This window comes from Micropterus dolomieu, linkage group LG21 (assembly GCF_021292245.1).
Source record: "Micropterus dolomieu isolate WLL.071019.BEF.003 ecotype Adirondacks linkage group LG21, ASM2129224v1, whole genome shotgun sequence".
NCBI lineage: Eukaryota > Metazoa > Chordata > Actinopteri > Centrarchiformes > Centrarchidae > Micropterus > Micropterus dolomieu.
This window is the reverse complement of record NC_060170.1, coordinates 20327181-20341022: the sequence shown is the minus strand read 5'-3', so window position 1 is coordinate 20341022 and position 13842 is coordinate 20327181. Positions and strand designations below refer to the sequence as shown.

The 13842-nt window shown below is 40.4% G+C and overlaps 2 protein-coding genes across 9 annotated transcripts in view; both read left to right on the top strand.

The window, feature by feature from the left end:
* The window catches only part of trim36 (tripartite motif containing 36), a 37276-nt gene extending 33456 nt beyond the window's left edge, over positions 1-3820 (top strand). For all 5 annotated transcript variants that reach the window (XM_046034288.1, XM_046034285.1, XM_046034289.1 and 2 more), the window contains one exon: positions 440-3820. In XM_046034288.1, coding sequence (XP_045890244.1) covers positions 440-809 — 370 coding nt within the window. In that variant the 3' untranslated portion in view covers positions 810-3820. The remainder of the gene's footprint in view (positions 1-439) is intronic.
* Positions 3821-4891: 1071 nt separating this feature from the next.
* Positions 4892-13842, top strand: part of ccser1 (coiled-coil serine-rich protein 1) — a 134254-nt gene continuing 125303 nt past the window's right edge. The window contains exons 1-3 of one of the 4 annotated variants that reach the window (XM_046034951.1): positions 4892-5112; positions 10356-11364; positions 12100-12517. In XM_046034951.1, the coding sequence (XP_045890907.1) occupies positions 10381-11364; positions 12100-12517 (1402 nt within the window). In that variant the 5' untranslated portion in view covers positions 4892-5112; positions 10356-10380. The other 3 variants (XM_046034952.1, XM_046034954.1, XM_046034953.1) reach the window with 3 other exon arrangements.

Below are 13842 nucleotides of genomic sequence, written 5' to 3'. Positions count from 1 at the left end.
TTACTCACAGACAAAGCCTGCCTTTTCTCACTGGATCAGCTCATGCAAAAGCATGTAAAGGAACACGTTACGCAAATACGTTTTAATTCTATGGTAATTACATAATGAATGCAAGGTGATAAATAGCATGTAGCATTCAACCAGTCTGTTTCTTATAGAGATAATACTTGGAAAAATCCATGTACTTGTTTGACTTTACCTCTGTCTGTTCTTTGTTTTTAAAAAATAAAATAAAGGTTAACATGACTCTCCAACATCTCTCAAACTTAACAATAGAGAAGAATTTGTCTTATTTGATTATAAACTTCTGTTTTGGACTGACAAGATGACGAGGAAGTTGATGCTAAGTTGAGGAAAATTATATTGCCATAATTATCATTATTGATTTATTGCCCAGTCCTAACTTAAACCCCACTCCCGCCCCGCTTCCTTTCAACAGGTATGACCATGACAGTGGGCATGACAGCGGCAGTGAGGACGCATGCTATGAGCTCTCCCAGCCCTTCACCCTCCTCACCCTGGGCATGGGCAAACTCTTCATCCCCAAGGCGTCTTCATCCTCTTCCGGTTCCACAGCAACCGCACCGCCCAGTGACCCTGGCAACCGCGTGCTTCCCATGCCACAACGTTTGGGCATATGTCTTGATTATGACGCGTGCCGGGTGTATTTTTACGATGCCGACACCATGAGGTGCCTTTACGAGAGGCAAGTGGATTGTTCAGGAACAATGTATCCGGCTTTCGGCCTCATGGGCAGCGGCAAGGTTCAACTGGAAGAGTTCATCGCCGCTAAGAGACTGACCTTCTGAGGAGAGATGGAGTACGTGGATGCATTTGAACCTGCATCTATATAATCTTTGGCATGTTCTGGCAAGAGCAGATTTTATTGACAGGGTAACGGAGAAAAATCCAAGCTGTTTGTGACTGTCCGATGAGGTAGATGCGATTGGGGCCATGGGCTCTCTGCCAGAGATTGGCCTATTTAGAGTTGGCATGTATAATATATGATCCACACACAAGAGCATGCCACTGACTATTAGCGTCCACATACAAAGGTCATCAGTGGTTGGTATATGGTATGTGACAGGTCTTCTCTACATACCAAAGTCTCTTTATCTGACATGGTTTTAATTGCCAGCTATGATCAGCTGTTGATGTAGTGGAATTGGCTGTAAAGTTAGTCCGCAGCTACTTTAAATCTTTTTAACATGAAACGCCTTTGAGCTTACACTTCCTCTTTTGCCAGGTTTATGTTTATAGATTTTTTTTTTTCTTTTTTTTTTTTTTTTGCGTGTGTGTATTAATTATTGTGATCTTTGGCTCTTTTCTGTAACTATTTGTCTAACTGTAGCAGCATAGGTTTAGATGTAATCTTGGTGGACCTGGGAGAGCCTTGTAGCTACTTTGAAGCTAGCGCCTTCGTGCCTTTTTCTTTATTCTTTTTAGAAAATGGCTCATGTAGTTTGCTCTAGCAAGCAGATGTTGGTGTCATTGCACAGCGTTATGGAAATACTTACCTGCATAAATACTGTGTTTTTACTGTTGGATTGATCAAAGACACTGGTGTCAATATTATAACGGTTAATAGTATTCATTATGACTTGTTACTTATTTACTCTTGACTTTATCGCCGAAAACACTACTTATCCTCCTCGTCATGGTTATGTTCAGCTGTTTTTGCACAATATGATGAAAGAAGCCTCGCTCATGATAAAATTTACAATCACGTTTTGATCACTACCTAGTTAGCTTCTTCACTTTAAATGTAGACACAGCACATTCATGTCTCACAGTGATTCACTCACAAAAGCGTTCACCTTTTACTAACATAAACATGAATCCTGGAGTAGTTAAATGGATTTAAAAGCCTCTCACTGTTTTGCACAACACTGAATGTGACATTCAACATCACAAAACCAGCCAGACACCAGAACACCGTGTATTTGTATTCAACATCCGTTTGACAGCTGTAAAGTCACTAATAGCCAAAGCGTGTTGGTTCTGGTGCTGACTTAACTGCAACACACCGCTCTGTGGCCTAACAGCCTTCTAAACACAGTTTTAAAAGAGAAAAACGCTGTTCTTCAGGTTCTTACAAAAAGTGCTATCACAAAACACACTGTTCAGTACCTTTTACTATCAAAACCACCGTTTACTTGTAGTGCAGACACATAAAGTGTAGCATATTGGCATGTCACTGGAGTTTTTGGCTATCAGACAGACACCTAAGTGGTTGATTGGCTTTGAATAAATCAACTCAGAGAAGACAAGACTGTTTTGCTGGGTAACCACACTTGTTTTTTGAGTAGATGTATACTGTGTATGTGCCTGCACATGGGTTTGTTTGCACCGTTTCATGTATATTTTGATTTCTGGAGGGTTAGGTTAAATCGGTGTGTGTTTTCTCAGGTTTCTGGCCCTGATTGGGGCCCACTGCTTACCTACCTCTATCTGTCAGGCCTGGGAAACCTTAACTACTGCACCTTTCCTCACAGAAACAAAGTTTGGTTTGATTTGCAGCTTTGTCCGTAACAGTCAGTTCAATATCTTCGCCTTCTCTTAATGTCAGATAATAAGCTGATCTTTCAAAATGTTTGATTTTAACTTCCATGTACATATTAATCCAGAGTATATTATTTTCAGTTAAATAAAGTACATCTTAAATGTTTATTAGTTGGTGTTTGCTTGTGGACTTGACAGAGATGTGTATCACTATTGGTGGAAACAAATCTTAACCCTGTTCAGCTGCCTTTGTCAAGGGAGTGTTTTTCAAATGGTACTAACCTTTTCTTCCTCCTTTTTTGTGGTGGTGGTTTGATTAGTCGGTTTTAAATGTTTGTTTATAGAGGTGTGAAACACATCATTGTATTTTTGGGGGGTTAAAAACATTTAATAAATTAAAGTTGTTACATTTAGCCGGACAGAAACGTTCTCCTGTCTCAAAATGAAATACTGGATTTCTGTAATTTGTCACGCAAGTGTTGCTGTCAGTTATTTTCACTCTTGTCCTCAGCGGTCACAAACCTTGATTCTTGCATTTTAAAATTGACTGTTTCAACATCCTTTAAAAACATCTATGCATTTATGAATTGGCAGGATAAGTCCACTGTTTTATTTCCATCACAGAATGTATTCCTGTTAATTACAGAACAAACAGCTGAATGTTCTTGTGGTGGTTTTCTTTGTTTGGGTTGTTCCACACGGGGTCACGGCACAGTTGTATGTAGTTATAGAAAACTGATTAAAAGCCTTGTAATCTCAACATTACCTAAAAATCACAAAATGCGTACTAGCCTGCTTTTCAGTAATGCATTTAGAACCAAATATTTTGCAGGCTGGCTCTCAATCTAATTCCAAGCTAGCACTTTAAAAAAAAAAAAAAACGTAGCATGTCAGCAACTGTTTGGCTCTACAGGTGTGTGTGTGTATAAATGTGTGTGCAATATTAAGATGGCTGTAGAATAGAACAGTTTAGACAGACAAGCCTATCAAGACAATTTGCACTGTTAATAGTTTATAGTTTACTTTTGTGGTTTTTAAATGGGCTTTTCTTTGATACCAAGTGAATTTTAAACTACTTGATTTGTGACTGTTTCTTTTCCCCTTAGTAACACAACTGAACTCTAAATTAGTGACAGTGCATTTGTCCTTGTGTGTATTCTCCACAGGATTTGGATGTGGTGTGTAAGTGGTGGGTTTCTGTATGTGTATTATGTAAAGACGTGGAAATGTTGTTCTTTGCTCTGATTCCTGGAAACGCTACACTTTTTAATTTGCTGTGTGGGGATTTCATCAAATAAAACTAGTGTTTCTAAAGACATTTTGTGTCTTGATGATGTTCACACATTTGTATAGTTAGCATAGTGGCATGTATAAACATTCAGGAAACCTCTTACAGTAGTTACCACTTTGTAAAACTTTTTTCAGCACAAATCACAACTTATAAACATTACTTGATTCCAGTTAACTTTCTATTCTTGCATTAGGATTTCCTCTGCATTATTCCTTGCAGAATGCTTATAGTTCACAGATGCTGTCTTGCATGCAATGAATGCTCATTTGATGTCTAACCATGGATATTCCATATTTACATATCTGGACATTGTGAATGCATCGCAAAACCTTAGTCTTTAGTTTCTTTAAAAGGTCCATGTGTTCAGGTATGTTTTAAAATGTCTGTCTTTTATAGTTTTTCATAGCTTCACAAGGACATTTGCTTCCCGGAGTTGTGCATTACACGTAAAACAAAGCATGAAAAATTAGAGGGACCTAAGCTCTGGGGCTGTCTGCACACGGTTATGTCATGAAATTATGCATTTATATATCGCTGCCAACTGCTATGTGAAGTCCATTCCCTTTGCAATTTTTATATATATATATTTTAAAGTGGATTTTGCATTCAACCTTTAGCCTACTCACTTTATTTTGGACTTCCTGTCACAAAACACTTAATTTATTAGCTTTTATTAACTTTTTATTCTTTATTTAGCATAAATAGCATATATAGCGGTCTATTTTTTGAAGTTGCTTATCTTTTACTTATTTCTACAGTGATACCTCAATTTCCATGTGCCGGATTGATAAAGTGTATCTTATCCAATGGAGCCCAAATATACCAAAAGAGAACAAATTGTTATTTCAGGGATGCGAAGTGAACACCAAATCCACTCAATGTAGCCTAAGGCTGCAGGTTAAATCCTAATATTTAGTGTGCTATATATGAAAAGAGTCGATTTTAATGGCGCACCTCGGGGTGGGTTTATTGATGATTTTCGCCAAAGAGAGATTGAATTGTCCCCCCATCCACCTGCTGAAGGATGCTGAGCTATTGGAGGAGGAGGAGGCGGCGGCGACGACGTCACGCTGTGCACGCTGGCGGCCTGTCGTCGCAACGCGGAAGAGACGAAGGAGGAAAAGAGACTCCACGTCACTGAGGTGTAATATTGGCGTCAGTGAACCACAAGGTGCTACCTCAGTACGGCTTCAGTACCTTAGCACAATTCCCGATATCCTCATGTAGGTTACGGTAACTCGTATGACCACACAGCGAAGATATATTCGGCTGGTTCTGTACTGAGCGGCCTCGGTACAGACGCTGGGAATCCGCAGAAGGTAACGTAAGTTACGTTAACGGACGTTTGTGTGTTAGTCCGATGCCTGCTAGCCAGATCCCGGCTGTAACACCGGACGGTACCGGGGCTGCAGTGTTTCCTCTGAGCTCTGGTGACCTTTGCAGCTTGAAGCAAACGACACACTGCATTTTATTGATAGGGGATGGGGAGCATTCGCGCCAGAGTTTAATCGCAGCCTTTGAGTGTCAGTGAATTGACAGTACTAGCTAACATTAAGGTCGACAGGCGGTTTGACAGTTGTTGTTGTCCCGCTGCTCCGCTGCCGCTGCCGCCAAATGGATGTTACATCTCTGCATCTCACCTCATGCAAACTGATAACTGCAACCAGAAAAAGCAACCAGAGCCACTGAACAATTGTAAAAAGTGTTACTGTATGTATGTATCCATGCTAAAGCCCATTCATTGTTGTGATTTTTGATGATGTAGACAGTGTAAAACGTGGTGTAACTCACAATCAATAATCATTACAAAGTGCCAAAACATATTTTCAGGAAAACCTTGAAGGGGCACTCCACTGATTTTACACATAAGGATCTGTGTATAACTTGTCAGCCAGTGAAAACAGTTGTAAAATCTTACAACTCTGGAGCTTTGTGTGCATGGAGAGTAAAGATTTCTAACCCCTAACCCATTTTAACCCATTGGCTTCATCTCCTCTTCACTTCAGGTGAAGCCCTCATGGGCCAATAGAAACACTGATGCTGATGCACATTCCTATACAACCTACATCAGTTCAGTACTATGACTTGTAGCCTAGTATGAATTTAGGCTCTGACTTATAATGTCATCTTACTTTAATAAGCGTATTAGTGTGTTCACCATCTATTAGACATCTAAAACAAACTTCTATGTGTTTATTTAAACTAAAATATTTTGATTATCTGTTAAGCTGTGCTGGTAGATTATTGATTTTTTAACTACTCTCCATCCCAGCATTGTCAGAGTGAGACAATTGTGTCCTGTAGTGCTGGTTTTTAATTGTCTCATCTGTTGTTTTGTGTTCATCTGTTTTCTATTTGCAGCGTGTTTCTACATTACATTTATTCATTTAGCTGATGCTTTTATCCAAAGCGACTTACAATTGCTATACATGTCAGAGGTCGCACTCCTCTGGAGCAACACAATGTGTGTGTTGGACAGTCCTTGCTTGTGTTTTGCTTGCGGCCATTTGCATATGTTTTCTTTAGTTGCAGTGTGTAGAGCTTTCAGCCGCCATAGCTTTCATTTTTAACACATTTGGTACCCAAATTTCTTGAGTGGCCCCAAACATGATTTTTGTCATATGTTCAGAGAGGCAATGTTGTTTACGGTACATTTGCCATTTGGTGAAAAAGTCATCCGCATGCTCAAGATATCTTGTTGTTTTCTTGGCTTGCATAGAATAGGTTACCAGTTTTGTTACGTCTGCCATAAGTGAACATATTTTGTATCCATTTTATCAAATGCACACACACACACACACACACACACACACACACACACACACACACACACACACACACACACACACACACACACACACACACCACAAATGGACAACAAAGGTCACAGGAGCTAGGTGATACGTAACATTAATTATCTAAGTGTTAATATATTAGTTATCATCTTGGAATCCGCTTATTGTAATATGGTGACTTATACTTAGCTTATATTTGTTTTTCATTTTCTCCGGTAGCTTAATGTTATACTGTCCATATCCACATTACTGTTATTTTTCAAAATTTGAGCATACATTTCTTCTGATTTAATAAATTTTGTACATACAGTGTATTGATGTTTCCAAATATAGAGGTATTCGGTCAAAAAACATTTGGATATTATGTTTTGACAGTATCACCCACCCTGTCATTGAAGTCAACTAAGTCCTTCTATGAAAATACACACCATGGAAAAGAAGATTCCCCCCTCCCCAGGGTAAAACAAAAATACTTCACCTCTCTGGTAGAGCCACCGTGTTACATTTGTTTAAAGTAATCTCAAGATGCCATATCAGTCACCAGGAGGAAACTATGAACGCTTGTTTGAATCACAGTGTTTTCTGTATTTAGTAAGTACTAAATACAGCTGTTCAGTGTTGCCTAATATGTAATCATCCATTACATGTAGTAGAATATTGTAGTTTGCTTGTAACATGGCTATTGTCATGAAAAATAACCTGTTTTATAGGACACACCTAGTTATTCACACCCATTGCACACCTTTGTTTCCAACATGTGATCATGTATCAGTGTAAAGCTGTAACATTAGTCTTCTGATTTATTACATCACTAGTATAGTCTAAAGGGCTGTAGAGTGTGTTGATAAGACAATACAAACTAAACAGCAGTGCAGGAATTAAAGACTTCAAGCTAAGCTGTTTTAGCTGGCATATGCTGTGATCATTAGGAGCATGGCAGGGGGCTCACCACAACTACAAGGGCTACTGATTTCAAAACAATGCATTACCAGCGTATTGTATGCTGAACTTGCATCACAGCAGTCTGTGTTTGAAATTGAAAGATGGCCGTACGGTCACGTATGATTAAGAAAAGTCCAGCAAGGCAATAAGATGAATATAATACTTGACTTTATACTAGCAGTCTGCAGCAATCTGTGAACATTTAGTTTGTTTTCTGACATGACAGTGTCGCATATGCACTTTGACAATGGTGGCAGTGAATATAATATAAATAGTCATTTAGTCATCTAGCTGATAATATTAATAAAGATTGAATATTGGGTCAGAATCTGTTGGGGTGTTTCTGATGCATTGTGTTATTTACGCATCAATATTAGCAGCATTTCTTTGGTGAGCCTTTAGTCATTTTGGCTCACTGTGAATGTGGACCGTTACTTTAAAACAAAACTTCTGATATATTTGGAAAAAGAAGCTCTCCAGACACCCGCAGGTATCTTGAGAGCCTAGGAATGTATTTGCTTAGTCCACTCTGAATGTGCTTAATTTATTTGTAATGGAAGTCAGGCAAACGCACAGCAAATCAAACGTGTGTTTGCTCTACACTTTGTTATTCAACGCAGCAGAGCTATCACTAACTGCAGTAAAGAGCAAAGGGAAGAGGAACCAACTTAACACAGGTAGTCTCACTTCTTGTTGCAGTGGCAGAGCATTGAGGAAGTAAGCGCCTGCTTCGGTGCAGTGCTACTTCTCTTTTACCTCTTTTTGTAAGCTTTAGCCTGGGCAGACTTCATGTGAGGTAGCCTGCACTTGATCACTTAGCAGTTTTGTATCATGCTGGTGAGAGGTGCTTCAGTGACACAGCTGCATGAGGCCATTTTGTGTCGAAATGCCAAATACCATTGCTCCTATCTCCATTAACGGTTAGTTTAAGTAATGTGAGCGCTTCTTATTACCCCCTGATTGGTTAAGTAAATTACAGATGTTCTCTGTTTTAATCTCTGTCTAATGAGTTGGATGTCGTACCTTGGAGTCGTGGTTGAACTGCTGGCTTATCCGAAAAAAAGGAAGTTTCAGAATTGTTTGACAAGGCTGCTCACCTGCAGTGTGTGTTTTGGCTTTCATAGGCAGATCCAGGACAGACGGAGGAAAGCACGGCAGCATTTTGGTGTGTGTGTGTGTGTGTGTGTGTGTGTGTGTGTTTGTGTTTGTGTGTGTATCATTTCATTGTTTACTCTGTCATTACTGAACATGTCATTGGCCTCCACAATATTTATTGATATATTACACTAAGGTTACTTGGTATGGAAATAGGAGCTGCTACACTCTGTATTTAGAACTTAATCAAATTTACTTTCAAGGAGGTGACACACTCATAAGCCAGTCCAGTAAAGGGTGTTAATGTAAGCTTATTACACAGAGATTGAAAACAAAACACTCCAGTAGCTTTCACAAAGGCAGCTTCTTCAACGTTACGAGGTCTACATAGTGACGGTTTGCTTAAGCTAATTAATTGCAGAAAACAATGAAACTGTGAGTATTTACCCAAATGAATGCCTCCCTTTTAATCTGTGACTCAACTCAACAGGTAGACCTTTGGTCAGTTCTTACAAGCAGTGAGAAAATAAATGTGCTTGCAATGCGTTTACAAAGAGGCTTGCTAATTTTAAAGAGTTTTGTAAATGAAGATTTGGTTTTCTGACACACTCAGTTTTTACTCAAAGATAGACAGTATAGACAGGCTGTCATCAGTATGTACATCAGAAAATACAGTCTGTGGTACACAAGCTCTGTGTGTTTGACTAAACTTTGTGTGTTGTTTTACCTCATCATAAATATGAAAAAATAAAATGTAATGCCTCTTATATCAATATCTTATGGCAGCGAGGTTCATGGTTAAAAATACTGGTTGACTAGTTTACGTGTATGTTTGCATATATATGTTCTTCTGCTCCCATTACCCTGAGATGGAGTGGGGTTGGGGTGGGATCTCAGAATAGGGGTGGGGAATAGAAAATGACTGTACTTGACACAAAAAAACAACAACTAGTTGACTGAATTCAGCTTCTCTTTCTGTGACCTTTCACATCCTTGTGATAACATTATCTTTATTCTTATCTCGTCTGAACTGAGCTGAAACAGGACTGCACCTCAGCTAGGCATCTTTATCAAGCCGGGTATTTTCAGAGTTGATAACCATTTTATACCTGGGGGGGGGGGTCTGAAATGAAAAGCGTAGCTTCTTTAAATTTTCAGGCAGTTGTTTTTTGAAATGTATTTTTTATCACACACACTTCACAGGGAGATAGTCTAGCAGCAACAGGGTAAACAACGCTGTTTACACACGTGTTACCAGTGCTTGAATAGCAAAACATCTTATCACATATGACACCCCCATTTGAAACAGAAGCATCTCCAGGGTAAAGATGCAGCAGTAACTTGCTTTGACTCATTCAGCGTGGGAAATGTGATTGCTGAATGTGATATTTCTCAGTCTGTACGCTCAAGCTGCTTGCTTTAAAAATGGTAAAATACTATGTGCTCTTCCATTTGATTGTGTACGTGTAAAGCATTAAATGGTTAGTGAATGTGAACATGAATCACTTTCTTATTTGAGATTTCTTACCTGCCACGCTGGAGAACTTATTGTTTAAAGTTAAGAATTATTGAGTGCCTCCTCACTTACAAACAGATTTTAATAATCGAATCTTATCAGCCAGGTTTTTTTTAGGCACATGTTGAAAGTGAATCTATGTTGATGCATGTTATATCCATTGGGCCTAAATGCTTCTAAATGGTTTTTGTTTTGTGTTTGTTTATTCCCTCAGAGTGCCCCACTGCCTCAGCTTCTAAATGGGTGAATCAGGATCACGCCGTTCCACACTTGTGTCCCGCCTGCCAATCTTCCGCCGCAGCAGCAGTAAGAGGCAGGAGTCTCTCCCCTCCTCTCCGTCTTCAGGCGGAGTGGGAAATGGCGTCCACAGCTCTTCGCCCTCCAGCACCAACTCCAGTTCTGGCAGTACCGGGAAACGCCGGAGCCTTTTCCGCACACCCTCTCTCAGTTTCACAGCTAAACGGAATAGTGAACCACGTGTCCAGCCTATCAACCTAAACCTCACGCCTCCGCTGACACAGGGCACCGACGCAAACGGAAATAACCAGCAGACCATAACAACGTCATTGTCAACGGGGTTCAGTGATGGCGGTGGACGGCCCAAGTCGCGCCACTCATTTGGGTTTGGCAGCCATAAGAAGAAAATCACACGCTCTCAGACAGAGGATTTTGATAAACCGCCCTCTTCCTCCACAACTAATCGAAATGTATTTATAAACTGCATCAGTGGCTCAGGGGCCAATGAGGGCGACGACTCCGGGTTCCTGGATGACTACAGCGGTGGCAGTAATAACAAACGATCATCACGCCAGAAGAAACAGCTGATGCCCAAATCTTTCTCATCTCACCACCGCTTCTCCCGGACCTCCGATCACCCCAGACCTCCAGAAGTAAATCTGGAACCCCCAAGCTCCACAACCATCACTCCAGGGGCAGGAGGACTCACCCCGGGGTCATGGCCAGGCGAGCTGCTTGGTGCCGGTGGTGAGAGCTCACTGCAGTCCCCTATGATATCAGAAGACCGAACCACAGCCATCACCCCTTCAGAGTTCATCCCCATCACGGAGGATTCTGTATCCGAGGTGGATGCTCTGCCAGCTCCTAGCCCCGGGTCTGGTTTAGCCCCAGGATCTGCATCTCTGCCTGGGCTGGCAGCTGACGCAGCTCCGCCTAACCCCCCACCTGCTCCAGAAAACTTCAGTGTTGCTGTCTCTACCTCCCAGGTAGCATGTTTTCTCTCTTTACCCTTATCAATCATCTAAGGTGCTATAGAATCAAATGGATCGATCAGTATAGACACACAGTACGTGTCATGTTGGTTGTAATCGAAGTGCAAGAACATGAGTTTCACTCTAAAACATCAGAACCATAACTCTTTTTGCTTGGACAAACAGGAATTTATTTGTAAAAAGATGGCAATTTAAGTGGGTGAGGAACACACAATAGAACCACAGGTGCCCTTGGATGTCAAGAACAAAACCCATAAAGGAGGAATATTTATTGCGACTGTGTGGAATCTGTGAAATGTGGCGTAAAAATTGACCACCGGGCATGAAAAGTCCTTTTTATTGGAGGAGCTAAGGCATGAGAAAGTAAACCTACGCATGTCTGCAAACTGCCCTCTACATTTCACACCTTTGAAAAAATGTGTTCTTATTTTATTTCCTGGTAGAAGAGGGAACGACCAGGAAATAAGGAAAGCATTTACCCCGTGTAACGGTTGCAAAGACAAAGCTCTGTACTTAGGCTATTGAAGAATAAATACTGTATGACTCTGCTATCTAAAAATGCACACTGCTGCCTGAGGACACAACTATCCTCCTGCTGAATAAGTACTAAAGTGATTTCATGGTTTCTTCTCTCATTCACAGTTGTTCTTGTATTTGAATGTAACATTTTATTATGCTATTAAGCCTAGTCTGTTTTAACACATACTCAATGAAATGTCCTCTCCTCAGGTTTTCTTCACTCCAGCCCAGTCTACTACTGAAAAACCTTTACTCCCTGACACCAGCACAGCCAACAACACAGACTATGAGACTGCCATTTCCCTTTCCGAGCCCGAAACAGCTGTACCCTGCCTACCGCTGCAGGAACAATCGCTGGAAGAGAGGACGGAGAGGGAGGAGGAGAGAAAGGAAGCGAGGGAAGATGTGTCAGCGGAGCAGAGGAAGGAGTTGGTGGAGGAAAGGAAGGCAGGTTACCACACAGAGACCACAAGTGAGAGCGAGGCATGTGTGGTACGCAGCGAGGGCTGTCACTCTAACCCGGAGCAATCGGAAAGGAGGCCAAGAAACACGCTGTCTGCTCAAGAAAGAGGAAACTTCTGTGGCTGCCACGAACCCAGGTCCTCTCACTTAAGGAAACCACATGCAGGTATGAAGCTCATGCAAACACCAGCAGGTAAATCACAGATTTACAAATTTTACGTCACACACTAGTGCTCAATGGGAGTTATAGAGCCAGGTTGATCCTTCGTGATAACTGAGACACACAGAGGGACACAAACTTGGCTTCCGTGCTTGTTTGACATTCCTTTGTGGTGAGGGCTCTGTGAAACTGTTGACCACGTATGTTATCTCAAAGGCAGCCAGTGTTGATGCATGCGGGCATATACAGTTAAGTTTGCTGTATATGTAACCTGTTGCTTGCCTGTCACACACTTTCTTTGATGACTTAGATGTTTGTATATGCTTTTTATTCCATTTACTCTCTTGCTTTACTTGCTTCCTTACTTGTTTTCACACTAACTTACACACTCATTCACTTATGAGCAAATTTCCATTATAAATAATCACATTTTTCAATTCCAAAAGGAATAGTGGACATGTTGATATTTTCCTTATGTATGAAGTAAATGAAGTAATAAATATAACAAACATCAATACTGACAGGAAAAAAAACACTATACAGCTGTCTTACTGTATGCTAGTAAACTTGTAAACTAATTTTTTTATGTGATATTCATTCGTAGATATGTTACCAAGGCCAAATTCCTGTTAGTGTCCAGTCATTATCTATGTACTCATCAAGAACATTTACAGTAATCTCTACAAAAATGAATTTGACGGTAAACATTGGGCTACTGCTCCTTTAGGGTTACATTACTTCCTTATGCACAAATGAACAAGTGTGAACAATGAAAATCTTTGAGAGTTCATTTCCAAGCCTTTCAAAGAGATTCCTCTCAGGTAAGTGGAGGTGATGCAAGCTGGGCTAATCATTCTAATACTCACACAAATGTCTCATTCAGCTTGTTTTGATGATTGAACACTAGTGTGTTTTCCAATGTCCAAATTCTTTGTTAATTAAATAATAAAGTTGAGTGTTTCTAAATGTTTGTCAAATGTCTAGTCTAAAGTCTAATAAATCAATACCAGTTGTATGTTGACAGCAGTGAAACAGTGTGTCATACTGAAAATGTATTCCTTGAGCAAAGAGGATCGCTTTCACTTCTTCATCTGCTGTTAACATATTGCAGAGGAGTTTCTTTTTTTTTTTTTTAGACTAGGCTTCACTGGTAACTAAAAGAAATCTCTCTAAATCTGCAGCCCATTACTGTCAGATTTTGATCAGACACTAAAAAACATGAGATTCTGGCTGAGTTTATTACCCTTTCAGGAAGAGAGATAGGTCATTCAAACTCGTAAACTGTTGAAATTTGGGGTTTCGCTAGGGGTAACTAACCGTGTAATTAGGAA